Source organism: Mus caroli, chromosome 10, assembly GCF_900094665.2.
Source record: "Mus caroli chromosome 10, CAROLI_EIJ_v1.1, whole genome shotgun sequence".
Lineage (NCBI taxonomy): Eukaryota > Metazoa > Chordata > Mammalia > Rodentia > Muridae > Mus > Mus caroli.
Window position 1 is genome coordinate 100,619,060 of NC_034579.1, and position 26,619 is coordinate 100,645,678.

General features: G+C 37.2%; 1 protein-coding gene across 1 annotated transcript in view; it reads right to left on the bottom strand.

Annotated features, from left to right (window-relative positions):
* Positions 1–26,619, bottom strand: part of Ptprq (protein tyrosine phosphatase receptor type Q) — a 198,954-nt gene that overhangs the window by 96,762 nt on the left and 75,573 nt on the right. Inside the window, exons 20-25 of the mRNA XM_021174928.1 lie at positions 24,304–24,472; positions 21,932–22,225; positions 21,430–21,705; positions 20,894–21,045; positions 16,892–17,033; positions 13,335–13,604 (exon numbers count right to left, since the gene is read on the bottom strand). Of these exons, the coding sequence (XP_021030587.1) occupies positions 13,335–13,604; positions 16,892–17,033; positions 20,894–21,045; positions 21,430–21,705; positions 21,932–22,225; positions 24,304–24,472 (1,303 nt within the window). The remainder of the gene's footprint in view (positions 1–13,334; positions 13,605–16,891; positions 17,034–20,893; positions 21,046–21,429; positions 21,706–21,931; positions 22,226–24,303; positions 24,473–26,619) is intronic.

A 26,619-nucleotide genomic window follows, 5' to 3' on the forward strand; every position in this document is an offset into this window, starting at 1 on the left:
TATATATATATATATATATATATATATATAGCTATATGTGGTTGTTAATTAGGAAGTACTGATGGTGAAAGTCATGTTCTATACTTTATCCTAAGCAAGCAGCTAAAGTAAATTAACTCCATTAAATTGATAATGAAGAAAACAAAGAGACTACAAATAAAGCACAAAATAGACTAATAAAGGGAACATTAAGTCAGAGTAGGACTATTTGAAGAAAAACACATAAGCTCATAAACTACTGACATATATGAAAAGGAAACAAATAGCTAACGTCATAAGTGAAAGCAGGGCTAGCATTATTTATGCCCAAAATCACTAAGTAAATTAATATGATATCTCAGAATGAACCGGCTCAATTTCTTGAAAAGACATCTAACAAAAATTGATGAGGAAGACATAAATCGTCCTACCCAACTATGGTGCATATGAATCACAACGACAACCAGCATAGCACAGTAACCCTTAAGGAACAGGAGTGGCAGTAGCCAACAGCTCTCAAATTGAACTTACAACCTGCTTAACAAGAGAGAAATCTGAAACTAGGTATTCTGAGACTGGATACCTAGTCAACTCTGAAGAGCTGGTTAAGCTTGGGATGGATCTTGGCAGAGAACCTCTAACCACCACATTACTAAACCCGCCACATTACTAAACCCGCACAGTCTATACCTAACATCCTAAATATTTATTCTTAAACACAGAGAAGTGTAGCTCTCATGCCTTATCAAGGAAGCTGCTGATTTTAACAAAGACTACAAGAAAAACCACACCTGATCAAAATGCAGAGTTTCAGAGCTCAGCCCCAACAAATCCATCTACAACACAACTCTTGCTCCTCAGGGAAAAGCGGGGCGGGGAGGGGCGAGAAAGCAAAGACAGTGGTACATTGGAGGTATCCAAAGGGAGGTAAAATGATACATTATAACCACACAAACCATCAAAGAAAGTCAGCCTATTGTGTGGGAAGGAATATTCGTTGAATATACATCCTGGCTTGGACCTTAAATGCTCTCTAAAAGCTCCATATGCTAAGAATGTGGTCTCCAGCCTGTAGTGCTACAGAAAAGTGACAATAAGTCATTGCAGATATGCCCTTGAGGTAGACATTGGGACTCAACCTTTAGCTTTCTGTCTTTGCTTTCTGGTAGCCATGAGGTAAGTGGCAGACTCCCTTCTTTGATCTTCTTCATTGCTATGGGCCCAAAGCAATGTGTCCAAGTACTGATAGACTAAAACACCTGAAAACATGGGGCAAAATAAATTCCTATTATTTTAAGTTGTTCAGTTCAGGTATTTGCCCCAGCGACAAATAGCTGACTAGCAAAAAGACTTATATCCAGCATATGCAAGGATCTCCTGGAACTTCATATTTAAAATGTTAAGCACTTGAAGTTAAATAACATTTATTAATGACTTGAATATAAACCTCCACAAATGAGATAAGGTAGCATTCCCATTATCTATTCCAGTATGGTTGAATTTTTGTTGCTACAGTTTAGTTAAGTTTCCCTCAATGGTTGCATTCAATTTTCTTGCAATGATATGGTAATAGTGAATAATTATATAAAAAAAATCATGCACCTGTTTGTCTTCTCATCATGAAATCATTACTTAAATAACAGTTCAATGAGAAATTCAGTAACCAATCATATTCCTTTACTTCATTTATTGTTCATTATGTATTTTTTTTTTAGTTCAGACATAGGCAAAGAATTACAACTTCCTTGTCTCATCACAATAAGTTCCTGTGGCATACAAGGTCAGCCAGCATGGTGGCAAAGCATGTAGGGATAATGCTGAAGTAACTGAGAATCAATGATAAGTGGAGTTTTTGAAGAAATGGTTGACTAAGCAATGTTTACAATGCTGCTCCACAGGAACTGTAGATGGGCAATTACAACAACCATGCAAACTGGACATCATGAGGGCAATGGTTGTACTGAAGAATATATAGGATGGTGACCTATAGGAAATAATACCCAAAAAAGGCCTTACAGTTAAGTAGACATTTCAACAAAAGTTCAAAGGATAAAATGCTATATGGTAATCCAAACTTAGAAAACAATGTAACAGTTAACCAGAACACAGAAAATATCCTATTTACATATCTATAAAAATGGGGGGAAAGCCACTCTTGATAAGCTTTTGCAAAGAAACAAGACAGAAATTCATGCCAGGTTTGATATGGACTTAATCTCAGGACTGGGAAGACTGGGGCAGAGGTGTCATGAATAGACAGTTGCCTGACTGCACACTGAGGTTCTGTCTCAGACACAACTGGAAAATGTGAATAAGTAAAACACTAATATTTTATGTGATAACCATTATTTTTAGAAAGGCTATAAATAATTTATATATATTTATAACTGGTAGTGGGGTGGTTTAAATAACGGTTCTTCATAGTTTCAAGTATTTGAACATTTGGTCCCACGTGGCAGTGGTGTTCAGGGAGGTTGGAGAGGTGTGGTCTTACTGAAAGAAGTGTGCCACTGAAAGTAGGATTTGAGAACTTAAAGCTTTCTCCACTTCAGGTTCATTCTCTCTGTTTAATGCTCGCATATACAGATGTGTGTACTCAGCTTCCTGTTGTCATGGCTCTCCCTGCATGAGTGACTCATCTCTTTGTCACCGGAAGCTCAAATGGATTCTTTCTTCTCTAAGTTGTCTTGGCTGTGGTTCAGTATCATAGTAACAGTTAAAAGTATTTTATCAAACACACTGAAGATCAAAGGTCAATTATAGTTTGTCCCATTTACTACTAAGGTTGCTTTATTGGAGGCCAGGCTTATCTTTAATCCTAGCATTCTGAAGCAGAGGAAAGTGGATCTCTATGAGGTCAAGGCTAGCTTAGTCTACATAGTGAATTCAAAGTAACCCACAGTTATATAGTATATATATATATATATATATATATATATATATATATATATATATAAAGACCCTGCTTTATTTTAAAGACTATTATGAACTCATAGTAGCTTGCAAACACTGACTTCTCATATATAAATATAATGAATCCATGAAAAGTACAGACATTTATTCATGACACTAAGTTCAGAACAAATTGAGTGTCCACCAAAAAAGAATAATTCATGGATAATGGGATGTTTCTATGATATAAAAGAATTTAAGAACTAAAAATGTTACTGAGATCATAACAATATGAATCTCTAGTTGGCATTGAAAGGACTAGGTAGCCATGAAAGAGTACTCATAGCTTAAGAAAAAGTAGAGCTAGTCTATATAGACGGCCATGAGGACAGGGATTGCACTGAGGAATAGGTATGCAGGAGGAAGTTCCATGGAGGAAGGGCTTAGTTTACAGGTTGACTGGAAGTAGTGAAGTAGGTGGGTATTTGAAACTTTCAAAACTCACTGACCTTTTGCGACTAAACTTTGTGTATTCAACTCTATGTAAGCTGCACATAACCATAACGTTGTATAAAACCAAAGAAGCTCTTCCATAAAAGTTCAGGAAAAATATCCTAAATACGTTTACTTTCTACATTTGATAGACACCAAAAATAATAGGTGTTGATGCCTCTGGATATTTTATGAATATAGACTTTAAAAGGAAAAAGGAACATGAGCTGTAAGATAAATCTAATATATCCACACCAATGGAAACCTGAGACTACCTTAAGTATATCATGGACAACTTGGGCCATCATTATTTATGTTTAATTTGCAGGGGAAGTACATAAACTGCTTTGACAATAATTCACAAGACAGCTCTTAGGCATCATGGCTTATACATTTAATTAGTAACAACATAACCTCTTAAAGATAAACTTTGTATTAAATTTTGAGTCCATACCTTAAAAATGTTAAACTCCTATATAAAAATTTTACTAATGTACTAATTTTACTAATATACTAATGTATACAGATAGTATAAAAATGAAGGTAGGCCAGGCAGTGATGACGCATGTCTTTAATCCCAGCACTTGGGGGGCAGAAGCAGGCAAATTTCTGAGTTCAAGGCCAGCCTGGTCTACAGAGTGAGTTCCAGGACAGCCAGGGCTACACAGAGAAACCCTGTCTCAAAAAACTAACTAACTAACTAACTAAATAAATAAATAAATAAATAAATAAATAAATAAATAAATAAATAAAAGAAGGTTGGCTCGCTGGTTCCTGCTTGTTATTGTAGCTTCCTGAAGACAGAGGAGGCAGGAGGATTGTTACAAGTTTGAGGACAGCCTGGTCTAAGTAGCAAGTTCCAGACCAGCCAGGACTATAGCGACTCTGGTTCAGAGATGCAATTATGTAAAGTTAAGATGAAGATTAGAAAGAAAAACATGCGTGATAGAATTAATATAATTGGTAACAAACCACAAAACTAACCACTAATTTTAATGCATCCTTTAAATGGCATAGATTTAATTAAGTCATGTAGATTTTTAGTACCTCTAATACTGCAAATTTTAAGGTAGTGACTCTTCATAATAAGGTCTCTAATCACAGAACCAATACAAGCTTTACTTGATATTGTAGTAAACATGGTGAAATTAAAATTACAGTTCTAATGCTCTGATGTAATAAGAAATGGAGCTTTTCTTCCACTTGAATTCCAAAAGAATCTTATTGTGGATAATATGAACTGTCATACACTAAAAAACTAGAACCTTCCTCAAATTTGTATTACTGTTCGCAAAGGAACTTTAGTATTAGAAATTTAATAATAAGCTGTAATTACCAATGTTTGTATGGCTTATATGTTTAAATCATTTATATTGCATTGATTTTAAGTCCAAAATAGCACATTCCTTTTTGAAATATTCCTGTGTTCAATTCATGTTTTTGAACACGTGAGGGATATTTATACCACTGTTAAATGTCATTTGTGCAGCCCATAATCTCATAAAAACAGTAGATCGATTCTGAAAGCTTCAAGTACTATATTAACTAGAAAGGAATCACACACACACACACACACACACACACACACAAACACAACTAACTTGAAACTGGAAGTGAAAAAGAACAAGAGAAGAAATGAGGGAGGAGGTTCATATGCCAAGGCTGTTAAGAAGAGTATCAGGAATGGAAAATAAAGTAATAAGATATGTCCCAGTTCCTAAATAAGTCTTAAAACACGGCCCAAAGAACAGCTGGCTTTAGCTGGAGCTCAGAGGAAGCCAAGAATGGCTGCCTGGAGTTCACTTAATGAAAGATCTTCCAGTAACAAGGAGGTTGAGGGGAATTATACAGAGTAACCCAAAGTCACCTTTTAAAAATCATGTTTAAAAGAACTTTTAAATGTAGAACTTGATACCTAAGACTATTTGAAAAATATCAAATATTGCCCCTTTGGAACTGATCCAGGGGGGGAAAAATGTGGCAAAAGTCTAGAAACATTAAAATATTTCCCAGAATGCCATAGTGTTTTTATAGTTATCCTTATTTTAAGTGGCAGTGCTTTTTGGCTTTTTGTTTTATAGATCAAGCACAGATTAGAAAATACAAATTGTTGTTCTAAGTTTGTAAAACATATTTGAACAAAATTGTATTTATCCTCATCTGTATGACTGTTACTCTAGATTTTTAATGAAAAAATTCTCAGGACGGACCCAAAGTCTTCTATTTTACCTTGTGAAATAGTGGTGGGGGCAGCAATTCCAATAAATACAGGTAATATTTGAAATTTCTAAGTCAGGAACACTCATGAGGCAGAAGGGGTGTTCTAGACCCAAGCTGGAGTCAGCCACAGAAACCAGTGCAGAATGAAGCCCATTTTTTGCCTTCCTTCCTCCTGCTTACAAAGAAAATTGCTGAAGTTATTTTCTAAATCTACTGAAGATCAAACATTGTATCATTAAAAATATATAAAGCACAATAGATATATCTGCTTTTTCATTCTTCTCTAAAGGCCCTCAGACAGTACTCTAAGTCTCAAGTCAAGTCTACTGAGATGGGTACAGAGACAAACACAAATGAATTTCAAAAGATACCCTTGGATGGACTTGGAAGATGGCAGATTTGTACTTTCCAACTTTCCCACTGTCTACAACTACACACAGTAAGGAAGGAGAAAGAATGCTGACATGAAGACAGATGGAGCAAGCAGAGATTGGGGTGTGTTACAATAGAAAACCAAGGGGCAGGGTAAAAGACATTGTAGGAGTCTAAAAGACAATTTTTGAAATGAAATGCCATAATGATATTGAATACCTTATAGGCTACTTTAAAACCTCAACATAAAGATGCCTTGTCAAAGCAGGGTGCTCTTGTAATCATAGTGCTGAGGGGTAGAGACAGAAGGATGGACACAGCAGACAGCTAACCTGGCTTACAGGGGGAGTTCCATGCTAGTAAGCAACCGTGCCTCATAAGACAAAGCGGACTCACCGGTGAAGTGACACCTAAGATTGTCTTCTCACTCTGACATGTCCACTTTCACTCATACATGTGTGTTTATGTACACATAGACAGTGGGGAGAGGAAGGGACGGACAGAGGGAGGGATGGAGGGAAAGAGAGAAAGCCCTGGAAAGAATGTCTGTCAGGGTCTAACACCAAGCAGTAAAAGAGTGAGCCAAATTTGGTTTCTTCTTATGTCAGGAATAATGGCAGAGTCTGGGACTCAGAGCTAGCTGTCCACTGTGACTAATTTCCCACCATAAATTAAAAGCTTGCAACAGCTATAAAACTGCTTCCATCTGAACAATGAGTTCCCAGCACTTACGAACATCTCATCAACAAGCAGTTCATGTGAGTCCTGATAAAAAATTAGATACCTAATGAGGACAGTAATCATAAATATAATTATGTACTAGATTCAACATCTAATTTCAAAGATGAAAAAGTACTTTTGAAGCAGAAATTAATATTTCATCTGAATGATTCTTCTTAATTACAAGAAATTTTACATTTGACTGGAAGAAAACAGCTCTACTTTCGTCTCATAGGTATGGCATGTGGAAATAATATGCAGCAGAAGAGAAGTTACCAGAACAATGTAAATAATTTCTTTCTCCTACAATCATGAAACTGCCTGAATGTCAAAATCCTTCAGCTGAGATTTTTGATTAAACAAAACCAAAACTCCATGATCTAAGTTAAGAGTTAAAAGCAGAATTAAGTGTATTATTAACAATGTTATGTGTTTAAGTGAGCAAAATGGGTGATAATATAAAAATTCTGACTTTGGAAGTATAGAGCAATGTTTCATGGCTAGTCATTCTGACCCAGGGGTCAAAAGAACAAACTCTCATAATGGGAATACAAGAAACCAACCAAGAAGCCAACGACCAACTACATCCTTATTTCCTACCGTTCTAGGTGGACTTCCAAAGCTGAATTAAGATCTATTCAAAGTTTTGAATAAAATAATGTGACAAACATCTGGACTCTGAAGCAACATAGCTGTGTATCATATATATATATATATATATATATATATATATATATATATATATATATAAAATAACTGTATCTAATAGCTGTATATCTAATAACTCTGTATCTAATAGCTATATATCTACTGTACACTGAGTTTTAGCTGTACCTCTGTTCTATTAACTGAATATCTGTTTTTTTCCTTGAGTGGCTTTAGTTCATAACTCAACTATACATAATGTAAAAACTAGCACTCTTGTTTTTTGACAGTCTGAACTTCTCATTTATTTTAAAATTATTATACTTCCTCCTTATTTTCTCATTCTCTAAGAAATGTCTCCAGTTCAGACTGCTAAAGAAATTGTTTAACCTGCTGTTTCCTGATAAAGAACACCTATGTGGACATGAAAATATTTTTTTCTTCTAGCAATAATCTGCTTTCCTCCCACTGTGAAATTTTTGTCACCCCCTTATTGGATATGTATGAAGCTGTTCATCTGTTCTCAGACATACACATATACTCTAGCTCACCACTTCAACAAATTTAAAGTGGTGGCAATGCCTGTGGAGTGCTCAGATGTATGGAGTCAGATACCTTAGCACTTGAGGTTTTGATGCAACAAGACCAGAGTCTGGAACACCAAAGCTTGGGAAGTTAATAAAAGTTTTACTAAAGATGCCACATTTGAGCTGAACTTTACTACTCTGTAGTAGGTGCTTAGCTAATGTTTCCTAAAATTACTAGATGAAGTCTATTATATTAAATAAAGTTATAGTATTAGTCATATCAACTATATGGGAAGAGATGCTGAAGGTATGTAAGAACATAGAGGTAGAGAAAGACAAATTCTAACCGGTAATAAGTTACAGATAATATTATAAAATATCTTGCTGTGACTCTAACCAAGCAACTGAAAGATCTGCACAACAAGAACTTCAAGTCTCTGAAGAAAGAAATTGAAGATTTCAGAAAATGGAAAGATCTCCCATGCTCATACATTGTCAAGATTAACATAGTAAAAATGGCCATCTTACCAAAAGCAATTTACAGATTCAGTGCAATCCCCATTAAAGTTCCAACTCAATTCTTCACAGAGATAAAAAAGAACCATTCTCTGTATATATAGGATATCAGCCCTCTATCAGATGTAGGATTGGTAAAGATCTTTTCCCAATCTGTTGGTTGCCATTTTGTCTTATGGACAGTTTCCTTAGCCTTACAGAAGCTTTGCAGTTGTATGTGGTCCCATTTGTTAATTCTTGATCTTAGAGCATAAGCTATTGATGTTCTATTCGGGACATTTCCCCCTGTGCCCATGTGCTCAAGGCTCTTCCCCACTTTCTTTTTAATTAGCTTCAGTGTATCTGGTTTTATGTAGAGGTCCTTGATCCACTTGTACTTGAGGTTTTTTTAAGGAGATAAGAAAAGAACTCAAGAAGTTAGACTCCAAAGAACCAAATAGCCCCTTTGAAAAATCTGGTATAGAGCTAAACAAAGAATTTTCAATTGAAGAATATCAAATGGCTGAGAAACACCAGAAATGTTCAACATCCTTAGTCATCAGGGAAATGCAAATCAAAACAACACTGAGATTCCACCTCACACTAGTCAAAATGGCTAAGATCAAAAACTCAGGTGAGAGCAGATACTGGTGAGGATGTGGAGAAAGAGGAACACTCCTCCATGGCTGGTGGGATTGCAAGCTTGTACAACCACTCTGGAAATCTGGTGTTTCCTCAGAAAATTAAACATAGTACTACCTGAGGACCCAGCTATACCACTCCTGGACATATACCTAGAAGATGTTCCAACATATAATATGGGCATATGCTCCCCTGTGTTCATGGCAGCCTTATTTATAATAGCCAGAAGCTGGTAAGATCCCAGATTCCTTCAACAGAGGAATGGATACAAAAGCGTGGTATGTTTATACAATGGAGTACTACTAAGCTATTAAAAACAATGAATTTATGAAATTCTTAGGTAAATGGATGGAACTAGAAAATATCACCCTAAGTGAGGTAACCCAATCACAAAAGAACACACACAGTATGCACTCACTGATAAATGGATATTATCCCAGAAGCTTGGAATACCCAAGATACAATTCACAGACTACATGAAGCTCAAGAAGAAGGAAGACCAATGTGTGGATACTTTGTTCCTTCTTAGAAGGGGGAACAAAATATCCATGGAAGGAGCTACAGAGACAAAGTGTGGAGCAGAGACTGAAGGAAAGGCAATCCAGAGACTGCCCCACCTGCAGATTCATCCCATATATAGTTACCAAACCCAGACACTATTGTAGATGCCAAGAAGTGCTTGCTGACAGTGCATGACAAATACAGAGGTGAATGCTTTCAGCCAACCATTGGATTGAGCACAAGGTACCCCCAATGGAGGAGCTAGAGAAAGGACCCAAGGAGCTGAAAGGGGTTTGAAATCCCATAGGAGGAACAACAATATGAACCAACCAGTACCCCCAGAGCTCCCAGGGACTAAACCACCAATCAAAGAGTACACATGTAAGGGACCCATGCTCCACCCACATATGTAGCAAAGGTTAGCCTTGTCAGACATAAATAGGAGGAGAGGCCTTTGGTCCTATGAAGGCTCAATGCCTTAGTATAGGGGAATGCTATGACAGGGAAGTGGGAGTGGGTGGGTTGATGAGCAGGGGGAAGGTGAATAGGATGGGGGTTTTTGGAGGGGAAATGAGGAAAGGAGATAACATTTGTAATGTGAATAAAGAAAATATCTAATTTTTAAGAAAGAAAGAAAGAAAGAAAGAAAGAAAGAAAGAAAGAAAGAAAGAAAGAAAGAAGGAAGGAAGGAAGGAAGGAAGGAAGGAAGGAAGGAAGGAAGGAAGGAAGGAAGGAAGGAAGGAAGAAAGAAAGAAGGCAATTTTCAAATTCATTTGGAACAACAAAAAATCCAGGATAGAAAAACTATTCTCAACTGTTATGGATAGCCCTGCAGTTGCTTGTATTTTGATGCTTAGTCTGCTCTTCCGGGAGGGGCTGCAAATGAGGAATGAGTCAGTACTCAGGTGATTTCTTGTGAACTATCCCCTAATGAATAAAAGAGCCAATCACTGGGTGAGTAGACGGGACTTCCAGGTTGGATAGGGGAAGAGAGGAAGCAGGAGAGAGAGAGATAGGGTCTTTTTGGATGGGGGTTTCAATGGCGGATCCATCAGGATTTGCCACCAGAGGATTTAGATTTAATAAGGCTTACAAGATTAGGATTCTAGTTGTTGCACTCAGTGATTGAGTTACCATTGTTTCTGAACTAAGTTTGTGTTGAGCTTTTCCTTCACACAGCAGCTTGTCTTTGTTCAAGAGAGAAAGGTACAGCAGCAAAGCTAGGGTTTGCTTTATGTACACCACAAAGGCCTTGTGGATTTTGAAGCATGGGGCTGGCGTGATAACAACCCACCCATGGAAACTTAGTGAGCTGTGTGGAGAGATTTTGGAGCTCTGAGTCAGAGTTTCCATGAGATAAGAACAGGCCCGCAAGACCTCCTGGGCTGAGAGTAACTGGGTGTAGCTCAGGAACCATGCTGTTTCTTTTTATTATTTCCTGCAACACTCAACAACAAGAAAAATTCTGGGGGAATCTCATTCCTGATCTCAAGCTGTACTACAGAGCAATAGTAATAAAAACCACATGGTACAGAGACAGAGAGGCAGATCAATGGAATAGAAATCAAAGACCCAGAATTGAACCCACACATCTATGGTCAACTGATCTTTGACAAAGAAGCCAAAACCATCCAGTGTGTGTGTGTGGGGGGGGGTGGAAGAGTATATTCAACAAATGGTGCTGGCTCAAGAGGTGGTCAGCACTTGAGCACTTGATCCATTCTTATCTCCTTGTACAAAGCTCAAGTCCAAGTGGATCAAGGACCTGCACATAAAACCAGATACACTGAATCTAATAGAAGAGAAAGTGGGAAAGAACACAACAGCACAGGGGAAATTTTCCTGAACAGAACACCAACAGCCCAGACTCTAAGATCAACTATAGACAAATGGGTTCTCATAAAATTGAAGGCAAAGGACACTGTCAATAGGAAAAAATGGCAACCTACAGATTGGGAAAAAAAACTTTATCAGTCCTACATCTGATAGAGGGCTAATATCCAATATAAACAAAGATCTCAAGAAGTTAGACTCCAGTGAACCAAATAACAATTAAAAACGGGGTACAGAGCATTCTCAACCAAGGAATCTTGAATGGTCGAGAACACCTAAAGAAAAGTTCAACATTCTTAGCCATCAGGGAAATGCAAATCAAAACGACCTTTATATTCTACCTCACACCAGTCAGAATTATATGGAACCTAAAAAGCAAGAGATGTGATTTTAATACAACCATTCAAACCTTCAAAGAAAGGGTACTGAAGGAAGGTGAGTTGAAACTGAATAGATACTGACACCAGAGAGAAGGGATGGCCTTTTAAAGTTTGGAGGTTTGTATCCTTAAGGATAGAAATGTGGAGTTGAACTAGGTAACGTGGCTTTCACTGGGGCAGGGGTTCATAAGGAGTTTCCATAATGAAGTGCATGTGAAGTAGTAAATGGTTACGAAGATACATCACAGCTCTCATTAGGGCCGACAACCAGAGAAATACTGTGACAAAGAAGGAGTCCAGCTTTTTACTTATGTAATAGGTAGAATATCGGAGAAGCTAAAAAGACAAATCTTACAACATGCAGAAGCATGGCTGAGAAATTGTGACAGTTTTGTCCTGGAAACTAGAGTAGAGCGACATTTTTCTTTTACTCCGATAACCTGAAAGATAGATCTGAGGGCTTAGAAAAGGAAGTGGATGCCAGCAAACCTGGTACTGCAAGCCTTGCGAGTCCACGGAAACACCAAGAATGTCAAGAAAAAAATTATCAAGAAGTGTGTGTGTTAATTCCTTCATTTAAGTAATAATAAAACACACTCAGTATGTTAGTGGGTTTTATATTTGTGCAATTGTCTGTTTCCTCTTTTAAACCTCCCATCAAGGTGAAGAAGGTTAAATATATGCTCAGTTGGTAATGAGAGATCACAGGGGTAGCCTAAGAAAATATGTGCTGTGTTTTTTTTAACAATAATTTTAAATCTTCACATAAATGTGGTTTTATATCTTCATAAAAATGGCTGGTAAGGTGGGCTGAGTATGAAACAAACTGGTTGTCAAGATAGAAGGTCCAAATCTTGATCTGCAGAACCTACATCCATTCTGGGTGAGCATGGTGGCCTTCTGTAATTCTAGAGTTTGGAAGGAGGAAGGGACATGGGATCCCTAGAGCATGCTGGTTAGTTACAGTGGCCACTCTAGAGAGCTCTGTGTTCAATTGAGAGACGTACACTCAATACAGAAGGTGTACAGGGATCAAGCAATAGTCTCAATATCAGCTTCAAGAATACATACGCACACACAAGTCTGCATGTAAGTGTATGAATTCACACACGCATCACCAGACACATATGAACACACATAAACATCGATAGGCATACCTACCACATAGACATATTAATAAAAATAAGTCCTGTAAATACTGTTGGCAAATCTATGCTATTATTGATGAATAGCTAAAAGTTTCAAATTAGGGACTTGTTCATACTATTTCCTGTTAGACCTAACAGGCTAGTTACTTGTTTGAGGTTTCCAGTTTCTTACTGATAAACTGTTCAGGCTAGTTACCCACCTTTTTTTTTTTACTAGTTACCTATTTTAGCTTAGATAACCATTTTAGAATAGCTACCCTTTTTATATAAGTTGCTTGTTAAAAAACTAGTAATGTCTCATATTACCAGTGGTAATTGATCACTCCATGCTCGTTACCTGTTTACCTGTTAGTCATCTACTTCAAGTCTGTTAATTGCTTGTGGTTAGTTGCTCCTTTCAGATGGCCATTAATTACCCACTTGAGCCTAGTTAATTATTTCACACCAGTTACCTGTTTCAGGTTAGTTAAATGCTCCATACCAGTTACCTGTCTCAGGGAGTGTGCTGACGTTACATTGGCTTTCATTGCCTTCACCAGCTGAGGTTGACGCTCTTACTTCAAAGATGTATGATGTATTGGCAAGAAGTTTTGTGAAAGTGTACATGGGGTCTCTGGGGGAGACTTTGGTAGAATTCCCTTCAACTGTTATCATATAGTAAGTAATTATTCCATTTGCTTTTCTTGGTGGGTCCCACATCACTGATACTGACTGCCAGTCATGTGCCACACATGCAATATTCTGTACAGCATCTGGAACTGAAATGGAAAACATTTGCTCAAAGTTAAAATTTATACACACATAGTAAATTATTCAACTATGCAGGCAAGAGGTAAGAGGAGATTTCATGAACAAAGAAAAACTACAAATCTGTCATCTTTTCCAGTGTATGTCTAACAAGTTCTTAACATAAATGACTGATGGACCACATTCTCTACTATATTACTAATGCTTACAATATTGAGCATTTAATGGAATGCTTTCCCAGGTCCAAGCAGCCAATACATTCTCATAATCTCAAAAACACATTGGCCTCAATCCTAGGCAATCACAGATGTTAGCTTCCTTCTTCATTTTTTTAATTGGATATTTTATTTATTTAAATTTCAAATGTTATCCCCTTTCCCGGTTTCCCCTCCGGAAACCCCCTATCCCCTCCTGCCTTGCCCTGCTTCTATGAGGGTACTCACCCACCCATCCATGCACGCCTGCCTCCCCACCCTCACATTCCCTTACTCTGGGACATCAAGCCTTCCCAGGACCAAGGGCCTCTCCTCCCATTAATGTCCAATAAGGCCATCTTCTGCTACATATGCAGGTGGAGCCATGGGTCCTTCCATGTGTACTCTTTGGTTGGTAGTTTAGTTCCTGGGAGCTCTGGGGCGGGGGCTGTGGGGGTGTCTGGTTGATTGATATTATTGTTCTTCCTATGGGTTGCGAATCCCTTCAGCTCCTTCAGTCCTTTCTCTAACTCCTCCATTGGGGACCCTGTGCTCAGTCCAATGGTTGGTGGAGAGTATCCATCTCTGCACATGTCATGCACTGGCAGAGCCTCTTAGGAGAGAGCTATATCAGGCTCCTGTCAGCAAGTACTTCTTGGCATCCGCAATAGTGTCTGGGTTTGGTGTCTGTATATGGGATGAATCCCAAGGTGGGGCAGTCTCTCAAAACATCTGTGAGATACTACTTCACACTAATTAGAATGGCTAAGATCAAAAACTCAGGTGACAGCAGATACTGGTGAGGATGTAGAAAAAGAGGAACACTCCTCCATTGCTGGTGGGATTGCCAGCTGGTACAAGCACACTGGAAATCAGTTTGGCGGTTCCTCAGAAAATTGGACATAGTACTACCCGAAAGCCCAGCTATACCACTCCTGGGCATATACCCAAAAGATGCTCCACCATATAACAAAAACACATGTTCCACTGTGTTCATAGAAGCCTTATTTATAATAGCCATCTGGTAAGAACCCAGATGTCCTTCAACAGAGGAATGTATAGGGATGCCAGCTTCCTTAATCATGACTGTGCAGCCTTCTCAATACTTATTACCGAACATTTTTCAACAGAAATGATCAACCATCACTATTCCAGGCTCAGCAATGGTGTTAGAAAGCAAAGCAGGTATGTTTTATTGGAGTTCTTTGAAAGAACACAGACTATTTTAGAGGCCATTGGAAGGATTGTTTAAAGGCTCTCAGGTTTTTCTACTAGAACAAATGAATGAAGAGCAATATGCCATCCATGAACATCATTATACATCAGAGACACTGGCCACTTTCCAAGGCAATACCCAATAATGTCCTTTGGTTTTAATATTAGTAGCATAACTTTATTGTTATGGAAAATACAACAACAAAATCTGGTTAATTCACAGATTACAAACTGTCCAAAGCAGAACAAAGGGATGTTCCTATCATACAAATGTGGTTAAAAGAAGACTCAAGAAATCCATTGCTTCCCAACAATATTTCTCTGGACCTGAGTGTATCTGTCTCTTATAAACCTTTCTTCTGTAGGATAAATACATCAATACAGAAAGGCAGTTCTAAGATGTGTCTGACATATGCAAATCAAAGGTTTAGGAAATGTCAACTTAACTGACTCTATGAATCCACCAGAAAAATAATAAAACAATTAATATATGAACATGAAATTTTTCTATTACTTGTGTATTCCAAGCATTATATTTTGTGATATAACTTTATGTTATTGCTAGAAATATTAGTTTATGCTGTAGTTTATATATGATAATCCAAAATTAATTTTTATTAATTTTGTGTGAATAATGTTAAATATTTTATAGGTTCAAAATCATTAAATATTTTCATTCAGGTTGATGCAAACTCCCTCTAGTCACTGCCACCAGCTCCTACCAACCACAAAGATGGAGTTCCAGTTGGGTTGCTTACTAAGCTTTGAAGGCACATTCTACCTATTATGCCTGGATCATGGCTCCTTCATGCAAGTAAGGGGATATTTGTAATAATATTTACACAGAATTAACAGCACATAAAGTGCTCTAATAAGTAAAATCTAATGGATCTTTTCAAATATGTTGGACCATTCCTGCAATGGATGTAGCTAATGTGTGTTTCTTTTCAGTTGAAGGTAGAAAGCTCAGAGGAGTCCTGAGTCCTTGTCAAGGTTACACAGCCTCGGAGCCACAGAGCTCAGATTCTAATTCAGACACTGATTGCACAGCTTGAACCTTATCCACTGTAATACTAGGGATTTGACTTGTCTGTGAGCATGCTGTGAGACAGACTCTCAAGTGTCTGTAAGTTCGTGGGAAAATGACTGACTTAGCATCTTGAGCATCCTGTCTCAGTGAGGATTTTCATGAATAAAAGTATATTTAGAGCTGCTATGAACTGACAAGAAAAGGAATTTGTCAGCCATTCAGTAATCATCATTAAAAAGATGAAAAAGAAGAAGGATATCTTTATATATATGACCTCGTTAGTAAAACAAAAGGGCCATGTGTAACCCACCATTAAGTAATTCATAAATGAGAACTGGTCATGGCCTACACAAAGACTAGGTGTGGCCCACACAATTGTGTCGCCATACTTCAGTTGCTGCAAAAGCAACTAGCTGGTGGTCTTATTAGTGTTTCACATTACAAGAGGATTCTATGAAGCACAAGAGGCAACCCTGGCTCCTGCCTTTCATATCTTCCAGTTCACCTCCTAAAGAAACAAAAATCATTTTCACAATTCGTAAAAATTTAAATGGTCGCATTAAAAGTGACCGATAGGTCATTTCCTTCTCTTCAAAGCCCCATAAAATGAAGTCCTACCTTGTCACTTCCTTAAAAAACTACCCTTTAATTTTGTCCTCAGTTCTAAAGGAAATGTTATATATAAATGTATGTGTATCGATACATATATATGATTTCAGATATACCCCAGCCTAATCTTCAGCACTGGAATTCAATTTCCATGTGAGCTGAATGCTAGCAGCATTTCATTAAACGGAGAGGGATGGTGAAAGTCTTAAATATGAGAATAAACATTGCTGAGGCAGAAATTGTGACTAACCAGACTCCTGGGTTGTAAATTTCACCGCATTACTGAACTGATTGCCATTTCCAACTTTGGTAAAGGCAGACACACTAATTGAGTAGGTGCTCACAGGCTCCAGTCCAGCAAGTTTGGCATCAGTCTGAAAACCTGAAATATTCTGAAAAGGGAAAAAAATCCTTAGTCACAAGGCCTCTTCAAATACTTGTTTGTAATTAACAGGTCTATTTGAATATCTTGCATTCACTCCTTTTATGTTTAACCCAGGAGTTGATCACTATGCATAATTAAAATAGTTATTAATATTTTGTACTTGGGGATATGATGAGCTTATGATACAAAGAAGTAGGTACCAGTTTGGTCTTGAACATCATAATTTTTGTTTTTGAAGTGTTTTTATATTTTAGAACAGTGTGTTTATTAATTCCCTTTCAACTTGCTAAGTTAAAGTTTCAAATTTAAATACAAGTTATGAATATGAACAGTCAATAGTATTCATTTTTTTCCAAATCCGCATTCTTCTATTTCCTAATGTCTACCAACATATCTGTATATGTTTACTTATCTATCAGCTCCAGTATTATAGCCAGGGGAAAGAAAGCCACAGACGAAACACAATCTCTGTTCCATTGAACATAAGTTGGAGACGCCAAACAACTCCTAAATTTCTATTCTGACAAAATATTTAGAAAAATGAGGAGGAAAAAAGAGTAAGGTATGATAGTTGACCAAAAAAGGATATGTTTTCTTTTAGACAAATTTTCCCCAATAATAAGAAATTTTATGTGAAAATAAATGTATCCTAATAAAACTGAGAGGTCATGCTAACTCACTCACTCATGTGGAGGCTGTAATAGCCATGGAAGGTCAAAGGTCACCTTGTGAGCATTTGCCTACTCCTCTCACCAACTGGTTTTGGGAATTAGACTCACATGGTCAGGCTTGGCAGCAAGAACTTTTACTAGCTGGGCCAGTAAGCCAGCCAAAGTCCTAAGTTATGCACACTGATATTAACTCTAGAGACCCATTTTCAAATCATCTCCATGGAAAGCAGGTATATTTAGGAATATATGTTCATATACAAAGGCAGATATGCATGCAATAATAATTAAAGAGAAAGGAATTTATGAATTTGGAAGAGGGTGTAAGGCTATATCGGAGGGTTTAGAGGAAGGAACAGGCAGGTAGGCATGTTGTGATTATAATCTCAAATTTATTTTTAAAAAGAAAATAATCCCCGGGAAGTCCCTAAATCTAGCAGGACATGTTCTCCCACCTCTTCGTATTTCACACTTACTATTTACAAATCATGTTGACAGATGACCTGTAGATTGTAAAACCTAGTAAACCACGGTCCTTGTCAGCAAGAAAATGTTGTATTACGTACTAAAAGTCTACAAAAAATGTGTTTCTAATAAGAAATTAGGCACAGCACAAATTCATTTTGATATTGATCCAGAAGAGCACTAGGGCAGGGAAATGGTTGAACTTGAGAGTTCAATTATTCAATGTAATAAATGAGTTTATTGGCTGTTGGATACATTTACACACACAAAAAAAGTCTTTTAAAAGCTTTTTACTGAATAAATGACTTCTTGCAGCACATCAGAGTGACCCAATTTTCCAACCAATGTCAATGTCCTAGTGTGGGCTGATGAGGCTTCAGTGACACTTGGGTGGCTCCAATGCTATTCTGTCTACACATAGCCACAGGCCATTGAGGACAGAAACAGAAAGAAGCAACAGGACAAAAGAATGAAATGGGACATAAAGTGATCCTCACAGGGAAAGTTGATAAAACCATAAACACGGTATCAGGGAAAGCCAGACAAAGGGAAAACAGCCAACATGGTAAACAGAATACTTAGGGATGGGGGGCTGGGGGGTGACTCGAGAGCAGAGTGAAAGGAACTTGAAGCAAATATAATCATCTAAAAAGATTGGAAAATAATGGCAAACAGAAGTAATCAAATGTAGTAGATTTTAAAGATTAAAACCCTTGCTCTATACAAGGACCGGTCTGAGGCTCCCTGGCAGGTATGCAATAGAGGTCTGGCCTCAGTGTGAGAGAATGCCACAGGGGACAGGGTGCAGGGACAACCCTCTCAGAGGTAAAGGGGTGGAGGGATGGTGGAGGAGAACTCTGGGAGGGGGTACCAGGATGGGGAGCAACATTTGGGATGTTAATAAATAAAATAATTAATTAAAAACAAAACACAAAGCACTTGGTCTAAAACTATATACTTAATGTAAACTGGCATAAAACTGTAGATTTTATAGTAATAAAATGTTAACAGAAAACACATAATAGAAAAAGAATGTTCAAAGATACTAAAATCATATTCAGGCAACAGTATATTACTCTTTCGTGTTCAAAGCTATCATGACATTACAGGGAATTTTTGTTCTTTTCTTATACTGTGCAATGATTGCTAATGAGTTTATTATATGCCTGGAATTGTTCAAAGTGTTTTATGTGAATTTACCCTTATAATCTTCATTAATATATGAAGATTTTTTTAATCTAATTCTTCATTTGAAGGAAATAATCTTAAGAGGATAAGAAACTTCTAGAAAGCATCACTGTAAATCTCCATGGAAAGATTCAAACCAGGTCATTTGATGTCAGCTTTTGCTTTACTGTTCTATTTAAAATGTTTTGCCGGGCAGTGGTGGCACACGCCTTTGATCCCAGCACTTGGGAAGTAGAGGCAGGCGGATTTCTGAGTTCGAGACCAGCCTGGTCTACAGAGTGAGTTCCAGGACAGCCAGGGCTACAAGGAGAAACCCTGTCTCAAAAAAACCAAAATAAATAAATAAATAAAGATCATCATTCTATGAAAATTAGACCATATGTATATATATATATATACATACACTCCAATGAACACACAAGGTAATCTTGAGGGTGAGATCACTCTAAGAAAATTATTTCTCCCCTGTGAATATTTTCTGCAGTTCATACAGGCAATCCAAAAGATATGAGGTAACTGAGTTTAAACTTTGACTAAGTAATAAGGGGCTACATGCTTGCATCATTAATACAGGTCTGGGAACAGGTCCACATTTAGGAAGTTACATAATGCATAACCTTTCAGATAGTAAGACGCTATATTAAGTTCCAGGTAGGGGGACACTGTTCCTGATGACAGAAATAAGTAAATGAGCTATAATTGTTATTCTTGATATTCTGCTCTTCGCGTTGTAAGCTGCACATTCTAGAATGTTGATGTATCATAAAAATAAATTACGAGGTTTACAATGTCTAATGTTTGCTCTGAACTTTGCATTCTTCTTGCAAATAAACTATCCCAGGACTTCATTTGGTGTCATAAAGGAAAGGCAACTTTCTTAGATAAATACTGAGGGTAACAAACGTTGGCAATCAAATGCTAGTGCTCAAACGCCTACGTTTTAGATACATTGTTCTATTGGATCTTTGCATGTTTATCAATGACTCTACATCCAAAAAAAAAAAAAGTGGGAAAAACGAAGAGATACTGAGGATTACAAATGGGTTACCACGGAAAGTCAGAGAATAAAAATAACACATGCCATCTAGAATGATTACCACAAGACCAGTGTAAATGTTTTTATGAAAAAGTTAAAAAGATTCATTTGATACTTATTTTTTTCCAATAAAAAGAAGTATATCATGTAGTACGTTTTTAAAAAAACCCACACAACAAGCCAAACAGTGCAATTAGTTTGTAAAGTATTCTAGAAGTGTTCAGTTTTTACATCTGACAAAAGCCTCCCTATATTTTCCAGGAACAGCCCATATTTCTAGAAAATGGATTTTTAAATAAATATTTACATTGTTCAATTAATTATTGCAGCACTTGGGGTCAAACCCAGCGCTTTGTACACAAGAAGCAAATACCCCACCAATGAGCTATTTCTCTAAACGCTCCCCTTGATTAAAACAGCAGCTCGTTTATTTTTTTTCCAGCAGCTCAAAACATTTTAATTCAGTTTCCAAGGCTCTGAAATAAATATATGCTGTTATAAACAACCTACCTTATAAAATACAGTATCAGTCTCATGCTCATGAATTTTAAAACTATACACTTTAACAATACCGCCCGGAAGAGGACTTGGACTCCACGTCAGCCATACGAAATCTGAAGTGTAGTTGATTAAAGTCAAATTCTGGGGAGGTGCTAAAGGCGCTGCAGGGGAAACACATTATAAAACTCATGTTCATAAAGTGCATAGCACAGAAATACTATCTTGATTCTAGTTGCTCGAAAAAACAAATTCAAAAAGAACTATAAAAATAATTATAGGTGGTAATCCTAGAAACAAATACCATAAGTAATACTGCCCTGATATCTTCAAGCCCATGTTTCAAAATAGCTTTAAACAGAACAGGTAATTCTGAAGCTTCAACTGGAGAAAAAGAAGAAGGAAAATGGTCCGCAAAGCAGGCAAATGAGTATAAGTTGGCCACAAACAAAAGATCTAATGGTCTTCATTGTTTAGGCTGTTCCTTAGAAACAAAGAGCACAGGCTGAATAGAGAAATCACTGGAAGCAGCATGGTTTTTGGCTTACCTGACTCATCTGTGTAAAAGAAAAGAATACTGGAAGGGCCAAGTCCTTTCATAGTTCTTGCCGCAGCAAAAAAACTATATAAAGTAAATGGCGAGAGTTCTTCCAGTACTATGTGGTTACCGGATGTGACGAAAGTGCGGTTGGCGTGGGGTCCTTGTAAAGTTAAATGGTAATTTAGGATTGCACCGTTTGGCTTTAATGGGGGATCCCACGATAAGAGAATGGAGGTAGAAGAAAGATTTTTAAAAGTGTTGATTATTGGTGGACTGTCTGGAACTATAAAAAGAAAAACAGAATATTAATGAGACAAAAAAAATCCTCATTAGTAAAGGAGACACTTCAAATATAATTGGACTTACTTTTACTAATAGACTGTTTTAATTTTAAGTCACTGAAAAGATAATTACTTGAGCAAATAAGTATAAGTACTGTTCTTTTAAAAGCAAGATAAACAAAGAACAATAATAATCTACTTAATAAGCCAGAGTGGGGTCTTTCCTACCGTCTTCTTCAGTTTTGATGTGTAGCTGGGCAGTGTAGGTCTCAGAGAATCCCTTTTCTGTTGATGGAGTGATTTTAAATATATAGTCGGTATATTTTTCCAGATTATCAAAATATATGCTGTTTTCATATGTAATCAGAGGTGGGCTCCTGTGACGCGGGGGACTCTGCTGTAAATTCAGGGAAACGTAGTAGAAGACGAGGCCATTTGGTTGAGATGGTGGCGTCCAGCTCACGTTGATTGCAGTTGATGAAATGGACAAATAAGTCAGGTTTCCAACACCACCTTCAGGTACTGAGGTAGGTAGCGATCAGAACACAAAAGCCGTCAGTCATCCCAGATATTCCAATTTACAAATTGAATGTAAGTACTGAAACACCATCACTAGCTCACACTGGTACATTATTTAAAAGAAGATAAACAAGATATCCACATGAGTAGACAGTCATTCCAAATAATTGTCATTCTTAACCCATGCAAGGATTATGTTGCTGTCATATTCTCCTGACTTTCCTTTCTTACCACATGGGGATTGCATGTGTTTACATGCAGCATGTATTTCTAAACAGAATCAATAGTTTAGTGATTATCTAAATAATGTGTTCACTTTCCTCATTCCAAAGATTATCTTTACTGAATATACAGAGAACAATGCTCAGACTACATAAGAGACATCCTCAAAGTCATGTTTGTAGTAGAACATTTACTGCTAAGCTTTGCTGATTTCCAGTAACTAGACGTCTCTAGCCAACAAAACACCAACCCACATTTGTATTTTAAGAAATTATTCCACTTATGAAATTTTAAATTTTCAGAGATCAAACTAGTTTGGATATAAAAATTGAAAGTCCCAAAAGATACAATGAAAAGTAAATCGTTATTGCTTTAATTATAATTGGTATTCTGTTATGGGTTGAAGCGGTCTTGGGGAAGATCTATAATTAAAGAGTGTCTATAATGATATTGACCGCATTATGCTAAAAGTTTTTGTTAAACATTAATCAGCTGCATAGTTTCACATGATAATTATATTCTGTGGGTGAGCTTGTGTCCACTATTCAAGCTATTCTTGCCAAGAACAAGCAAGTTTTTTTCATGTATATATTGGTAAATTAATGATTTTTTTCAAACGGTAAACATTGTGATTTAATTCAGTAGAAGTTAAGTCACAGTCATTTCTCAATAAGATGGCTCAGCAGTTAAGAGCACTTGCTGCTCTTCCAGAGGACCTGGGTTCAGTTCCCTGGAACCATATGATGGCTCACAAACTTCTGCAACTCCAGTTGTGGGGGGTGGGGTTCCATGTCCTTTTCTGGCCTCAACTTCAATCACCCAATGCAGTGACATACATGCAGGCAAAACCCCATATGCAAAAGAAATAAATCTTTAATATTAAACAAAAGAGAAGCAGCAATCCACTTTCCATTGCATTCCAAAAACTGAAATTGAAATAAACAACAACAAAAAAAATTGTATCAAGCATTTGAATAGACATCATAGTTTTTTTAACGTTCAGCATGAACAGGATTCTGAAGAAGCTGTCTACAAAACGCTCTTTTAATTAAAAACAGATATTTTGTTATGTTTGACACAAAGACAATTAAAAATTCGTTCATGAATTCCTGTGTGTACTTAAACTCTGAAAGGAAAATTAGATGTTGGAGATTCGTTTAAGCAACTTCAGAGACAAACGAGCAGGCATGTGACACAGGTCATCCAGGCTTGTGGGAGTATTGTTCCCCGTCCATTCCAGATGACTATAACATCTCTCAGAGCAACAGAATCAAAAAGACTTTAATGAATAGGTAGTATGAAAGCCAGTGTTGAGCCTGTCCATTATTCAAAAGTTTGGTTTTTTTGTTTTTTTTGTTTTTTTGTTTTTTTTACCAAGGACAAGTAAAATATTCTATTGTCATGCTTGTATTAGCCAATTTATGACTTTCTTCTATCTACATGTGTTTAAATGTTACTGTAAGGTATGATGGGCAGAAAATATGTTACTTCTTCTATAGGGTGCTGTCACAGAACAAAATGGTGAATTGAGATTTAGTGTACATTAGGTGTGCAGTCATAGAAAAAGCAGCGGACCTCAAAGCGCTTATAGAGAACCCTCCAGTGGAGAACTCTCTGCTCACAGCACAGTGTTAAGATTTATCACCGTCAGCCCTGTGAAAATAATATTATAGTGGAAAAAAGTAGAATAAACTGTAATAATTATGAGTTTAAACTCATTTTAAGCTCCTGGGGGAAGTAGTTAAATATGGCAAACAGACTTCAATATCAGTGCACACAAATAGAGAAAAGTCCCTGACATAACTATCAGATTTTCATTTTTTTTCTGATTAAAGATAAAGATGTGTTCATTTACATACTGTCTTGGTCTGTGTAGACATGAATTACATCACTGCTTTTATTCCCATTTCCAACTGAAGTACTTGCTGTTAGCCAAAATGTATAGTAGCTGAATACTGCCAGTTTATAGATTCTTGCAGACACTGTCACATTGCCAGGCTCCTGGGTTACTTCGAGAAGTGTAAAATTCTGAAAGATAAACACATTATTTTAATAATTCGGAGTGTGTTTTAGTATGCGTGGATGTGGCAAAAATAACTATTGACCAGAACCTGCTATCATTTTAATATTTTAATTCTTAGGAAGAACAACACAAAGTGATGCTCTCATAAAAACTAAACCGGAATTAGGTTAGTTTTAAAAGTGGAATAGATGGTAGCACTTTTCCTTACCGGATCAATACATAAAATATTAAAGAGTACAAGCGCTGAGCTTTGTACAGCAGAAATGTCAAGTGGCCAAGAGAGAACTCCATGGTTATGCTGGCCGAGCTTGAATTTCCCTTTGAAACTTTCAGATAGTTTTTTGAAGCATTGGCTATATTCCAACAGATTTGAAAAAAACAAACAAAACAGCTTTATACTTTCTTTTTCCTATTAATAATAATAAAAGTGAGAAAGTATTTGCCTTTTCTACAAACTCAAACCATTACTATTACTCATCCCCAGTGACTCTTTATAGGTGAAGAAAAAGCAGTTACTACGCCCTTACATAAAAAGCAAGAATAAAATTAAGTAAAATTAATTATGTTTTTTCAGGATTTAAAGAATTTGTGTCACAGTTTCCTTTCTGGACAACATTTTTTTTTAATTTTTTTATTTGATTATTTTTTTCATTTACATTTCAAATGTTATCCCTAAAGTCCCCTATACCCTCCCCCTGCCCTGCTCCCCAAGTCACCCACTCATGTTTCCTGGCCCTGGCATTCCCCTGTATTAGGGCATATCAAGTTTGCAAGACCAAGGGGCCTCTCTTCCCAGTGATGGCCGACTAGGCCATCTTCTGCTACATATGCAGCTAGAGTCACAGTTCTGTGGGGTACTGGTTAGTTCATATAGTTGATCCTCCTATAGGGTTGCAGACCCCTTTAGCTCCTTGGGTACTTTCTCTAGCTCCTTCTTTAGGGGCCCTGTGTTCCATCCAATAGATGACTGTGAGCATCTACTTCTGTATTTGCCAGGCACTGGCATAGCCTCACAAGCGACAGCTATATCAGGGTCCTGTCAGCAAAATCTTGCTGGCATATGCAATAGTGTCTGGGTTTGGTAGTTGTGTATGGGATGGATCCCCAGGTGGGGCAGTCTCTGGATGGTCCTTTCTACTGTCTCAGCTCCAAACTTTGTCTGGACAACATTTAAAATAATATACATATTCAACCCAAAAGAATTCGAAAATAAAGAAAAATAAATTTAAATAAAAACACAAAGTTAGCTAAGAATGGCATGCAGCTGATTGTGAACTACCTTATGGGTTCTTCTTTCTTCCCCCTTCTCCATCCTTTTCTTCCTTTCTTTCCCCCTCCCAACACTACATAAGATAGAAAACATGATTGAGAGGAATGGAGAGAGATCCCTGAATAAAGTGAAGGGACAGAAATGGGGCCACATAATCATTAGTTCCTGCTGATTAGGCAAGTTGGTTTCTTGGAGCAAGTCTGATCTCTACCAGCAGGCTATATAATTACTTCTTATTGTTTCTTCTTTGCTCATGACTACTTAACAAACCAGGACAAATCGTAACCAACAAAAACCCACCTCTTGGAGGCCCCTCTAGCATTTTATATCTCCTCTAAAAAGTCCCCAGAATTTCAAATGTCACACAATCACAGAAACTATCTGCAGCTTGCAAAATCAAGCCCCTGCCAGAGCCTGAGGCAAACCTTAGTTAGCTGCTATGGACAGTCTGAAGAAGCCCCACATCCCACACCTGGGATTAAAACAAAAACACATCTTATAACATATCTCTGTTTTTAAAAGAAACCAAAACTCCAAGATTCTTACTACAATGGTGCATCTAGTAATGTCAGCACCCGGAGGATTGAATAAAGAGGAATTCCTAGTTCAAGGTCCACGACATAGTGACTTTCAAGAAGCCTGAGCTATGTGAGACCCTGTCTCAATACTTTTATAAGAATGCTTGTATACAATGAGAAAATGCACCATGCAACATACACAAATCACTTAAATCTTATATGCATGACTGGGCCAATATCTTTTTTTTTTTTTTTTTTTTTTAATATTTTTATTACATAATTTCCTCAATTACATTTCCAATACTATCCCAAAAGTCCCCCATAGCGCCCCCCACTTCCCTACCCACCCATTCCCATTCTTTTG